Source organism: Brachionichthys hirsutus, chromosome 8 (assembly GCF_040956055.1).
Source record: "Brachionichthys hirsutus isolate HB-005 chromosome 8, CSIRO-AGI_Bhir_v1, whole genome shotgun sequence".
NCBI classification, from domain to species: domain Eukaryota; kingdom Metazoa; phylum Chordata; class Actinopteri; order Lophiiformes; family Brachionichthyidae; genus Brachionichthys; species Brachionichthys hirsutus.
In genome coordinates this window covers 16,109,217-16,120,756 of record NC_090904.1, presented here as the reverse complement: position 1 = coordinate 16,120,756, position 11,540 = coordinate 16,109,217, and the positions used below count along the sequence as shown (strand labels likewise).

At 53.8% G+C, this 11,540-nt stretch overlaps 1 protein-coding gene across 2 annotated transcripts; it reads left to right on the top strand.

Annotated features, from left to right (window-relative positions):
* The first annotated feature begins 6,218 nt into the window (after positions 1-6,218).
* rpl22 (ribosomal protein L22) lies at positions 6,219-11,165 on the top strand. 2 transcript variants are annotated; one of them, XM_068742436.1, is made up of 4 exons: positions 6,219-6,237; positions 6,659-6,766; positions 6,869-7,005; positions 10,967-11,165. In XM_068742436.1, the coding sequence occupies exons 1-4, from the start codon at positions 6,235-6,237 to the stop codon at positions 11,106-11,108; spliced, it is 390 nt and encodes a 129-aa protein (XP_068598537.1). In that variant the 5' UTR covers positions 6,219-6,234; the 3' UTR covers positions 11,109-11,165. The 2 variants fall into 2 exon arrangements, with proteins under 2 accessions (XP_068598537.1, XP_068598536.1); XM_068742435.1 differs by lacking the exon at positions 6,219-6,237 and adding an exon at positions 6,328-6,367.
* Positions 11,166-11,540: the final 375 nt, after the last annotated feature.

Here is an 11,540-nt window from a genome sequence, read left to right as displayed (position 1 = left end):
CAGGGGTCTGGGATCAGGCTTCTACATGCAGGTCTGGGATCAGGGGTCTGGGATCAGGCTTCTACATGCAGGTCTGGGATCAGGGGTCTGGGATCAGGCTTCTACATGCAGGTCTGGGATCAGGGGTCTGGGATCAGGCTGCTACATGCAGGTCTGGGATCAGGGGTCTGGGGTCAGGCTGCTACATGCAGGTCTGGGATCAGGGGTCTGGGATCAGGCTGCTACATGCAGGTCTGGGATCAGGGGTCTGGGATCAGGCTGCTACATGCAGGTCTGGGATCAGGGGTCTGGGATCAGGCTGCTCCATGCAGGTCTGGGATCAGGAGTCTGGGATCAGGGGTCTGGGATCAGGCTGCTCCATGCAGGTCTGGGATCAGGAGTCTGGGATCAGGGGTCTGGGATCAGGCTGCTACATGCAGGTCTGGGATCAGGGGTCTGGGATCAGGCTGCTACATGCAGGTCTGGGATCAGGGGTCTGGGATCAGGCTGCTCCATGCAGGTCTGGGATCAGGGGTCTGGGATCAGGCTGCTACATGCAGGTCTGGGATCAGGCTGCTACATGCAGGTCTGAGATCAGGCTGCTACATGCAGGTCTCGGATCAGGCTGCTACATGCAGGTCTGGGATCAGGGGTCTGGGATCAGGCTGCTCCATGCAAGTCTGGGATCAGGGGTCTGGGATCAGGCTGCTCCATGCAGGTCTGGGATCAGGGGTCTGGGATCAGGCTGCTACATGCAGGTCTGGGATCAGGGGTCTGGGATCAGGCTGCTACATGCAGGTCTGGGATCAGGCTGCTACATGCAGGTCTGGGATCAGGCTGCTACATGCAGGTCTGGGATCAGGCTGCTACATGCAGGTCTGGGATCAGGGGTCTGGGATCAGGCTGCTCCATGCAGGTCTGGGATCAGGAGTCTGGGATCAGGGGTCTGGGATCAGGCTGCTACATGCAGGTCTGGGATCAGGGGTCTGGGATCAGGCTGCCACATGCAGGTCTGGGATCAGGGGTCTGGGATCAGGCTGCTACATGCATGTCTGGGATCAGGGGTCTGGGATCAGGGGTCTGGGATCAGGCTGCTACATGCAGGTCTGGGATCAGGGGTCTGGGATCAGGCTGCTCCATGCAGGTCTGGGATCAGGGGTCTGGGATCAGGCTGCTACATGCAGGTCTGGGATCAGGGGTCTGGGATCAGGCTGCTACATGCAGGTCTGGGATCAGGGGTCTGGGATCAGGCTGCTTCATGCAGGTCTGGGATCAGGGGTCTGGGATCAGGCTGCTACATGCAGGTCTGGGATCAGGGGTCTGGGATCAGGCTGCTACATGCAGGTCTGGGATCAGGGGTCTGGGATCAGGCTGCTACATGCAGGTCTGGGATCAGGGGTCTGGGATCAGGCTGCTACATGCAGGTCTGGGATCAGGGGTCTGGGATCAGGCTGCTCCATGCAGGTCTGGGATCAGGAGTCTGGGATCAGGGGTCTGGGATCCGGCTGCTCCATGCAGGTCTGGGATCAGGGGTCTGGGATCAGGCTGCTACATGCAGGTCTGGGATCAGGGGTCTGGGATCAGGCTGCTACCTGCAGGTCTGGGATCAGGCTGCTACATGCAGGTCTGGGATCAGGGGTCTGGGATCAGGCTGCTACATGCAGGTCTGGGATCAGGCTGCTACATGCAGGTCTGGGATCAGGGGTCTGGGATCAGGCTGCTCCATGCAGGTCTGGGATCAGGGGTCTGGGATCAGGCTGCTACATGCAGGTCTGGGATCAGGCTGCTACATGCAGGTCTGGGATCAGGGGTCTGGGATCAGGCTGCTACATGCAGGTCTGGGATCAGGGGTCTGGGATCAGGCTGCTTCATGCAGGTCTGGGATCAGGGGTCTGGGATCAGGCTGCTACATGCAGGTCTGGGATCAGGGGTCTGGGATCAGGCTGCTACATGCAGGTCTGGGATCAGGGGTCTGGGATCAGGCTGCTACATGCAGGTCTGGGATCAGGGGTCTGGGATCAGGCTGCTACATGCAGGTCTGGGATCAGGGGTCTGGGATCAGGCTGCTACATGCAGGTCTGGGATCAGGGGTCTGGGATCAGGCTGCTACATGCAGGTCTGGGATCAGGGGTCTGGGATCAGGCTGCTCCATGCAGGTCTGGGATCAGGAGTCTGGGATCAGGGGTCTGGGATCAGGCTGCTACATGCAGGTCTGGGATCAGGGGTCTGGGATCAGGCTGCTACCTGCAGGTCTGGGATCAGGCTGCTACATGCAGGTCTGGGATCAGGGGTCTGGGATCAGGCTGCTACATGCAGGTCTGGGATCAGGGGTCTGGGATCAGGCTGCTACATGCAGGTCTGGGATCAGGCTGCTACATGCAGGTCTGGGATCAGGGGTCTGGGATCAGGCTGCTACATGCAGGTCTGGGATCAGGGGTCTGGGATCAGGCTGCTACCTGCAGGTCTGGGATCAGGCTGCTACATGCAGGTCTGGATCAGGGGTCTGGGATCAGGCTGCTACATGCAGGTCTGGGATCAGGGGTCTGGGATCAGGCTGCTACATGCAGGTCTGGGATCAGGCTGCTACATGCAGGTCTGGGATCAGGGGTCTGGGATCAGGCTGCTCCATGCAGGTCTGGGATCAGGCTGCTACATGCAGGTCTGGGATAAGAGGTCTGGGATCAGGCTGCTACATGTAGGTCTGGGACCAGGGGTCTGGGATCAGGCTGCTACATGCAGGTCTGGGATCAGGGGTCTGGGATCAGGCTGCTACATGCAGGTCTGGGATCAGGGGTCTGGGATCAGGCTGCTACATGCAGTTCTGGGATCAGGGGTCTGGGATCAGGCTGCTACATGCAGGTCTGGGATCAGGGGTCTGGGATCAGGCTGCTCCATGCAGGTCTGGGATCAGGGGTCTGGGACCAGGCTGCTACATGTAAGTCTGGGATCAGGGGGTCTGGGATCAGGCTGCTACATGCAGGTCTGGGATCAGGGGTCTGGGATCAGGCTGCTCCATGCAGGTCTGGGATCAGGGGTCTGGGATCAGGCTGCTACCTGCAGGTCTGGGATCAGGGGTCTGGGATCAGGCTGCTCCATGCAGGTCTGGGATCAGGTGTCTGGGATCAGGGGTCTGGGATCAGGCTGCTCCATGCAGGTCTGGGATCAGGGTTCTGGGATCAGGGGTCGGGGATCAGGCTGCTACATGCAGGTCTGGGATCAGGGGTCTGGGATCAGGGGTCGGGGATCAGGCTGCTTCATGCAGGTCTGGGATCAGGAGTCTGGGATCAGGGGTCTGGGATCAGGGGTCTGGGATCAGGCTGCTACATGCAGGTCTGGGATCAGGGGTCTGGGATCAGGCTGCTACATGCAGGTCTGGGATCAGGGGTCTGGGATCAGGCTGCTCCATGCAGGTCTGGGATCAGGAGTCTGGGATCAGGGGTCTGGGATCAGGCTGCTCCATGCAGGTCTGGGATCAGGAGTCTGGGATCAGGGGTCTGGGATCAGGCTGCTACATGCAGGTCTGGGATCAGGGGTCTGGGATCAGGCTGCTACATGCAGGTCTGGGATCAGGGGTCTGGGATCAGGCTGCTACATGCAGGTCTGGGATCAGGGGTCTGGGATCAGGCTGCTACCTGCAGGTCTGGGATCAGGAGTCTGGGATCAGGGGTCTGGGATCCGGCTGCTCCATGCAGGTCTGGGATCAGGAGTCTGGGATCAGGGGTCTGGGATCAGGCTGCTACCTGCAGGTCTGGGATCAGGGGTCTGGGATCAGGCTGCTCCATGCAGGTCTGGGATCAGGTGTCTGGGATCAGGGGTCTGGGATCAGGCTGCTTCATGCAGGTCTGGGATCAGGGGTCTGGGATCAGGCTGCTACATGCAGGTCTGGGATTAGGGGTCTGGGATCAGGCTGCTACATGCAGGTCTGGGATCAGGGGTCTGGGATCAGGCTGCTACATGCAGGTCTGGGATTAGGGGTCTGGGATCAGGCTGCTACATGCAGGTCTGGGATCAGGGTTCTGGGATCAGGCTGCTACATGCAGGTCTGGGATCAGGGGTCTGGGATCAGGCTGCTACATGCAGGTCTGGGATCAGGGGTCTGGGATCAGGCTGCTACATGCAGGTCTGGGATGAGGGGTCTGGGATCAGGCTGCTCCATGCAGGTCTGGGATCAGGGGTCTGGGATCAGGCTGCTACATGCAGGTCTGGGATCAGGGGTCTGGGATCAGGGGTCTGGGATCAGGCTGCTACATGCAGGTCTGGGATCAGGGGTCTGGGATCAGGCTGCTACATGCAGGTCTGGGATCAGGGGTCTGGGATCAGGCTGCTACATGCAGGTCTGGGATCAGGGGTCTGGGATCAGGCTGCTACATGTAGGTCTGGGATCAGGGGTCTGGGATCAGGCTGCTACATGCAGGTCTGGGATCAGGGGTCTGGGATCAGGCTGCTACATGCAGGTCTGGGATCAGGGGTCTGGGATCAGGCTGCTACATGCAGGTCTGGGATCAGGGTTCTGGGATCAGGCTGCTACATGCAGGTCTGGGATCAGGGGTCTGGGATCAGGCTGCTACATGCAGGTCTGGGATCAGGAGTCTGGGATCGGGGGTCTGGGATCAGGCTGCTCCATGCAGGTCTGGGATCAGGAGTCTGGGATCAGGGGTCTGGGATCAGGGGTCTGGGATCAGGCTGCTACATGCAGGTCTGGGATCAGGGGTCTGGGATCAGGCTGCTACCTGCAGGTCTGGGATCAGGGGTCTGGGATCAGGCTGCTCCATGCAGGTCTGGGATCAGGTGTCTGGGATCAGGGGTCTGGGATCAGGCTGCTCCATGCAGGTCTGGGATCAGGCTGCTTCATGCAGGTCTGGGATCAGGGGTCTGGGATCAGGCTGCTACATGTAGGTCTGGGATCAGGGGTCTGGGATCAGGCTGCTACATGCAGGTCTGGGATCAGGGGTCTGGGATCAGGCTGCTACATGCAGGTCTGGGATCAGGGGTCTGGGATCAGGCTGCTACATGCAGGTCTGGGATCAGGGTTCTGGGATCAGGCTGCTCCATGCAGGTCTGGCATCAGGAGTCTGGGATCAGGGGTCTGGGATCAGGCTGCTACATGCAGGTCTGGGATCAGGGTTCTGGGATCAGGCTGCTCCATGCAGGTCTGGCATCAGGAGTCTGGGATCAGGGGTCTGGGATCAGGCTGCTCCATGCAGGTCTGGGATCAGGGGTCTGGGATCAGGCTGCTCCATGCAGGTCTGGGATCAGGAGTCTGGGATCGGGGGTCTGTGATCAGGCTGCTCCATGCAGGTCTGGGATCAGGAGTCTGGGATCAGGGGTCTGGGATCAGGGTTCTGGGATCAGGCTGCTACATGCAGGTCTGGGATCAGGGGTCTGGGATCAGGCTGCTACATGTAGGTCTGGGATCAGGGGTCTGGGATCAGGCTGCTACATGCAGGTCTGGGATCAGGGGTCTGGGATCAGGCTGCTACATGCAGGTCTGGGATCAGGGTTCTGGGATCAGGCTGCTACATGCAGGTCTGGGATCAGGGGTCTGGGATCAGGCTGCTCCATGCAGGTCTGGGATCAGGGGTCTGGGATCAGGGGTCTGGGATCAGGCTGCTCCATGCAGGTCTGGGATCAGGGGTCTGGGATCGGGGGTCTGTGATCAGGCTGCTCCGTGCAGGTCTGGGATCAGGAGTCTGGGATCAGGGGTCTGGGATCAGGGGTCTGGGATCAGGCTGCTACATGCAGGTCTGGGATCAGGCTGCTACATGTAGGTCTGGGATCAGGGGGTCTGGGATCAGGCTGCTACATGCAGGTCTGGGATCAGGCTGCTACATGCAGGTCTGGGATCAGGAGTCTGGGATCAGGGGTCTGGGATCAGGGGTCTGGGATCAGGCTGCTACATGCAGGTCTGGGATCAGGCTGCTACATGTAGGTCTGGGATCAGGGGGTCTGGGATCAGGCTGCTACATGCAGGTCTGGGATCAGGCTGCTCCATGCAGGTCTGGGATCAGGAGTCTGGGATCAGGGGTCTGGGATCAGGGGTCTGGGATCAGGCTGCTACATGCAGGTCTGGGATCAGGGGTCTGTGATCAGGCTGCTACATGCAGGTCTGGGATCAGGGGTCTGGGATCAGGCTGCTACATGCAGGTCTGGGATCAGGGGTCTGGGATCAGGCTGCTACATGCAGGTCTGGGATCAGGCCGAGGACGCGAATTTATAGTGTTGCAGCCGAATTGTCTGAATGTGGAGGACTGAGCAATGGTAGGACACATCATATATACCTCAATCGATTTCAGATAAATCGATTCGATCGATGTTGCGACCGGGTATTATATTTCCTGCGCAGCTTTTGCTCCTTCCTTTTTGCTCAGCGTCAGGCATGGCTCCGATTGTGAGTAGTACAACCATCAAATACGCGGTTTACAGTGGAGATATTCACCGATATAAATATATACTGTTCGTTTATCTTGAAGTTGGTGCTTTGTGTGTTTTTAGATATTTTGTTGAGCTTTGTTTACAGCGTGGCTGATACCACGCTGTGCTAACGATAATGCTAACCGTAGCTAAAGGGTCAGAAACGAACTTTGGAGATGAGGCGTTGTATTATAAGATCTAAACAAAAGCGCTATTCACGAACGACTTCCGACTTCACGCTTTGATGCTGCTTGTGTTGAACTGCAAGAAAAAGCAGATGGTGAGGAAGCAAGGTGGGAAGAGAAAGAAGCAGCTGAAGTTCACCTTGGACTGCACTCATCCTGTAGAGGACGGCATCATGGATGCTGCCAAGTTCGTAAGTGTGTATTTATATGCGAGTGTATATAAGTATCTGTGTGACCAGGCCACTGGCTGCGCTGCTTACTGATATAATCCGGTGTTTCCCTCTGATGATCAGGAGCAGTTCCTCCAGGAGCGCATCAAGGTGAATGGCAAGGCTGGGGGCCTCGGTGGGGGCCTCGGTGGGGGGGTGGTGTCCATTGAAAGGAGCAAGAGTAAGATTGGAGTCAACTCTGAAGTTCCTTTCTCGAAGAGGTACAAAACACAATTCAACACTTACCAGAATAAATGTAAGGTGTGGGGCACGATATTTAAACGTGTTCACGTAACTAGCAATAACTTATAATGTGCATCTATAAATCAGTGTGTGGGACACAAAACCTACCGCCTGAGAGCCTCTGCTGCCTGGTTATAACTCCTCTGCTGCCTGGTTATAACTCCTCTGCTGCCTGGTTATAACTCTCCTCTGCTGCCTGGTTATAACTCTCCTCTGCTGCCTGGTTATAACTCTCCTCTGCTGCCTGGTTATAACTCTCCTCTGCTGCCTGGTTATAACTCTCCTCTGCTGCCTGGTTACAACTCTCCTCTGCTGCCTGGTTATAACTCTCCTCTGCTGCCTGGTTATAACTCTCCTCTGCTGCCTGGTTATAACTCTCCTCTGCTGCCTGGTTATAACTCCTCTGCTGCCTGGTTATAACTCTCCTCTGCTGCCTGGTTATAACTCCTCTGCTGCCTGGTTATAACTCTCCTCTGCTGCCTGGTTATAACTCTCCTCTGCTGCCTGGTTATAACTCCTCTGCTGCCTGGTTATAACTCTCCTCTGCTGCCTGGTTATAACTCCTCTGCTGCCTGGTTATAACTCTCCTCTGCTGCCTGGTTATAACTCCTCGGCTGCCTGGTTATAACTCTCCTCTGCTGCCTGGTTATAACTCCCCTCTGCTGCCTGGTTATAACTCCTCTGCTGCCTGGTTATAACTCCTCGGCTGCCTGGTTATAACTCTCCTCTGCTGCCTGGTTATAACTCTCCTCTGCTGCCTGGTTATAACTCTCCTCTGCTGCCTGGTTATAACTCCTCTGCTGCCTGGTTATAACTCCTCTGCTGCCTGGTTATAACTCTCCTCTGCTGCCTGGTTATAACTCTCCTCTGCTGCCTGGTTATAACTCTCCTCTGCTGCCTGGTTATAACTCCTCTGCTGCCTGGTTATAACTCTCCTCTGCTGCCTGGTTATAACTCTCCTCTGCTGCCTGGTTATAACTCCTCTGCTGCCTGGTTATAACTCTCCTCTGCTGCCTGGTTATAACTCCTCTGCTGCCTGGTTATAACTCTCCTCTGCTGCCTGGTTATAACTCTCCTCTGCTGCCTGGTTATAACTCCTCTGCTGCCTGGTTATAACTCCTCGGCTGCCTGGTTATAACTCTCCTCTGCTGCCTGGTTATAACTCCCCTCTGCTGCCTGGTTATAACTCCTCTGCTGCCTGGTTATAACTCCTCGGCTGCCTGGTTATAACTCTCCTCTGCTGCCTGGTTATAACTCTCCTCTGCTGCCTGGTTATAACTCTCCTCTGCTGCCTGGTTATAACTCCTCTGCTGCCTGGTTATAACTCCTCTGCTGCCTGGTTATAACAACCCTCTGCTGCCTGGTTATAACTCCCCTCTGCTGCCTGGTTATAACTCCTCTGCTGCCTGGTTATAACTCCTCTGCTGCCTGGTTATAACTCCTCTGCTGCCTGGTTATAACTCCTCGGCTGCCTGGTTATAACTCCCCTCTGCTGCCTGGTTATAACTCCTCTGCTGCCTGGTTATAACTCCTCTGCTGCCTGGTTATAACTCCTCGGCTGCCTGGTTATAACTCCCCTCTGCTGCCTGGTTATAACTCCTCTGCTGCCTGGTTATAACTCCTCTGCTGCCTGGTTATAACAACCCTCTGCTGCCTGGTTATAACTCCCCTCTGCTGCCTGGTTATAACTCCTCGGCTGCCTGGTTATGACTCCCCTCTGCTGCCTGGTTATAACTCCTCTGCTGCCTGGTTATAACTCTCCTCTGCTGCCTGGTTATAACTCCCCTCTGCTGCCTGTGATACGTACCGGTGCTGTCCTTCAACATAGTATTATAGTCAGGAGCCACGCGGAGTGATACGTACCGGTGCTGTCCTTCAACATAGTATTATAGTCAGGAGCCTCGCGGAGTGATACGTACCGGTGCTGTCCTTCACCATAGTATTATAGTCAGGAGCCTCACGGAGTGATACGTATCGGTGCTGTCCTTCACCATAGTATTATAGTCAGGAGCCTCGTGGAGTGATACGTACCGATGCTGTCCTTCAACATAGTATGAGAGTCAGGAGCCTCGCGGAGTGATACGTACCGGTGCTGTCCTTCAACATAGTATGAGAGTCAGGAGCCTCGCGGAGTGATACGTACCGGTGCTGTCCTTCACCATAGTATTATAGTCAGGAGCCTCGTGGAGTGATACGTACCGATGCTGTCCTTCAACATAGTATGAGAGTCAGGAGCCTCGCGGAGTGATACGTACCGGTGCTGTCCTTCAACATAGTATTATAGTCAGGAGCCTCGCGGAGTGATACGTACCGGTGCTGTCCTTCACCATAGTATTATAGTCAGGAGCCTCGCGGAGTGATACGTACCGGTGCTGTCCTTCACCATAGTATTATGGCGTGCTGACGAAGCGTAGTTTCAACTCGAGGCTGTCGGTCCCGCAGCAGAACACGAGAATAGAGCAGCAGCGAGAGAATCCAGCGTTAATGAATCAGTGGAGGAAGAGGAGGAAGCAAGAAGAAGACCTGCAGCAACTCGGCTCCTGCGATCGGCGACTCCGTGCGCGCCGATCTCACCGATACGGTCTAAACCGGAGTGAAGCTAGCTAATGCGCTAACGGGCTAACTAGCAAGCTAGTTTATCATCATCATCATCCCGGGTGGATTAACCAAAGAACTCCAACTATGCACCTCAAAACAAATTAAAGAAGGTCTATAATTGAGTTTGATTAATACTATTGGATAATGATTTCATGTTATCAGACTTGTCTCTGACATTTGAGCCATTTGTATTCCAAGAAGATAAAGATTCCAAACCGAAACTCTAATTAAGATTCGGGGGGAACGGAAGGTAACTGCATAAACTTTTTGATGAAGCTCTGATGATGATGATGAATATATTTATTAGATAGAATGTTAGAGTACAAGTACAGTCACACAGTAGCATGTATTACAGTACAAGTACAGTCAAACAGTAGCATGTACTACAGTACAAGTACAGTCACACAGTAGCATGTATTACAGTACAAGTACAGTCACACAGTAGCATGTATTACAGTACAAGTACAGTCAAACAGTAGCATGTATTACAGTACAAGTACAGTCACGCAGTAGCATGTATTACAGTACAAGTACAGTCACACAGTAGCATGTATTACAGTACAAATACAGTCACACAGTAGCATGTATTACAGTACAAGTACAGTCACACAGTAGCATGTATTACAGTACAAGTACAGTCAAACAGTAGCATGTATTACAGTACAAGTACAGTCACACAGTAGCATGTATTACAGTACAAGTACAGTCACACAGTAGCATGTATTACAGTACAAGTACAGTCACACAGTAGCATGTATTACAGTACAAGTACAGTCACACAGTAGCATGTATTACAGTACAAGTACAGTCACACAGTAGCATGTATTACAGTACAAGTACAGTCAAACATCCTGTCTAAGAGGAGCATTTCTAAAAAGCCCTTGCGGTCTTGTTTCCGTTGAAAGTCCTTCGTACATAAATCATCGACAATTAACAATACCAATAAAAATAAAACCAATATTCAATAACTCAATTGATGCAAAGTAACATTAGAAAAACAAAAATAAAATGATTTTACACCGCCGATGCAAAATGACAATGAATGACAATAAATAAATTACATAAATTACAATAAATTACTAAGGCAATTAATATGTGCAACGTAGGTGGACAAAAAGGGGGGGGGGGTTGATCTGGAGAGAGTCGTGATGACTATCTCCGTTTCTGTCCCCCTGAAAGGTGTATTTTTAGGGCCGTTTTGAAGGAGGCCAAAGAGGTGCATGTTTTGAGGGCAGGAGTCAAACAGTTCCACCCTTGGGGGGCAGTATTGTAAAAAGATGATTTACCCGTGTTAGTCCTGTAGGAGGGGGTAATCAGGTTGACGTTCATCTTGTCTCTCAGGTATTTGAAGTACCTCACCAAGAAGTACCTGAAGAAGAACAACCTCAGGGACTGGTTGCGGGTTGTGGCCAACACCAAGGAGAGCTACGAGCTGCGCTACTTCCAGATCAACCAGGATGAAGAGGAGGAGGAGGAAGATTAAGCATGACACCACTTCTAATAAAGTTTCAGAAGAGGGAACTGAAGCTTGTGTTTTAGTCCTTGACTTTTGTTCTCTGGACATCAAACACAAAGCCGGTAGTCATGTACATGCCGGAGCTAGCATACCTTTATATTGTTATCAAGAATGACTGAATGTCGAAGGTTGATCATGTGTAGAGGTGGGATGTGGTCCTGAAGGAAAGAAACCGATAACACCAGCGTGATTCCAGGTTCCAGGGGTGGATTTTATGGGATTAGTGGTAGCGCTGGTTCCTTCTGCGCCGTCTGTTTTCCTCCAGGTTCTCCCGTTTCCTTACACCTCCAAAAAATGCAATTTGTGCGTATTGATCACTCCAGGTGAGTGTCTGTCTGTCTGTAGCCCGACAATGCGCTGGCGACGTGTCCGGGGTGTGCCCCTCTTGTAGTCAGCTGG

Excerpts from the sequence above, each read along its gene's own strand:
- rpl22 (XM_068742435.1), top strand. Across the intron at positions 6,767-6,868 it reads TCATGGATGCTGCCAAGTTC|GAGCAGTTCCTCCAGGAGCG; the intron begins GTAAGTGTGTAT and ends TCTGATGATCAG. Across the intron at positions 7,006-10,966 it reads GAAGTTCCTTTCTCGAAGAG|GTATTTGAAGTACCTCACCA; the intron begins GTACAAAACACA and ends CTTGTCTCTCAG.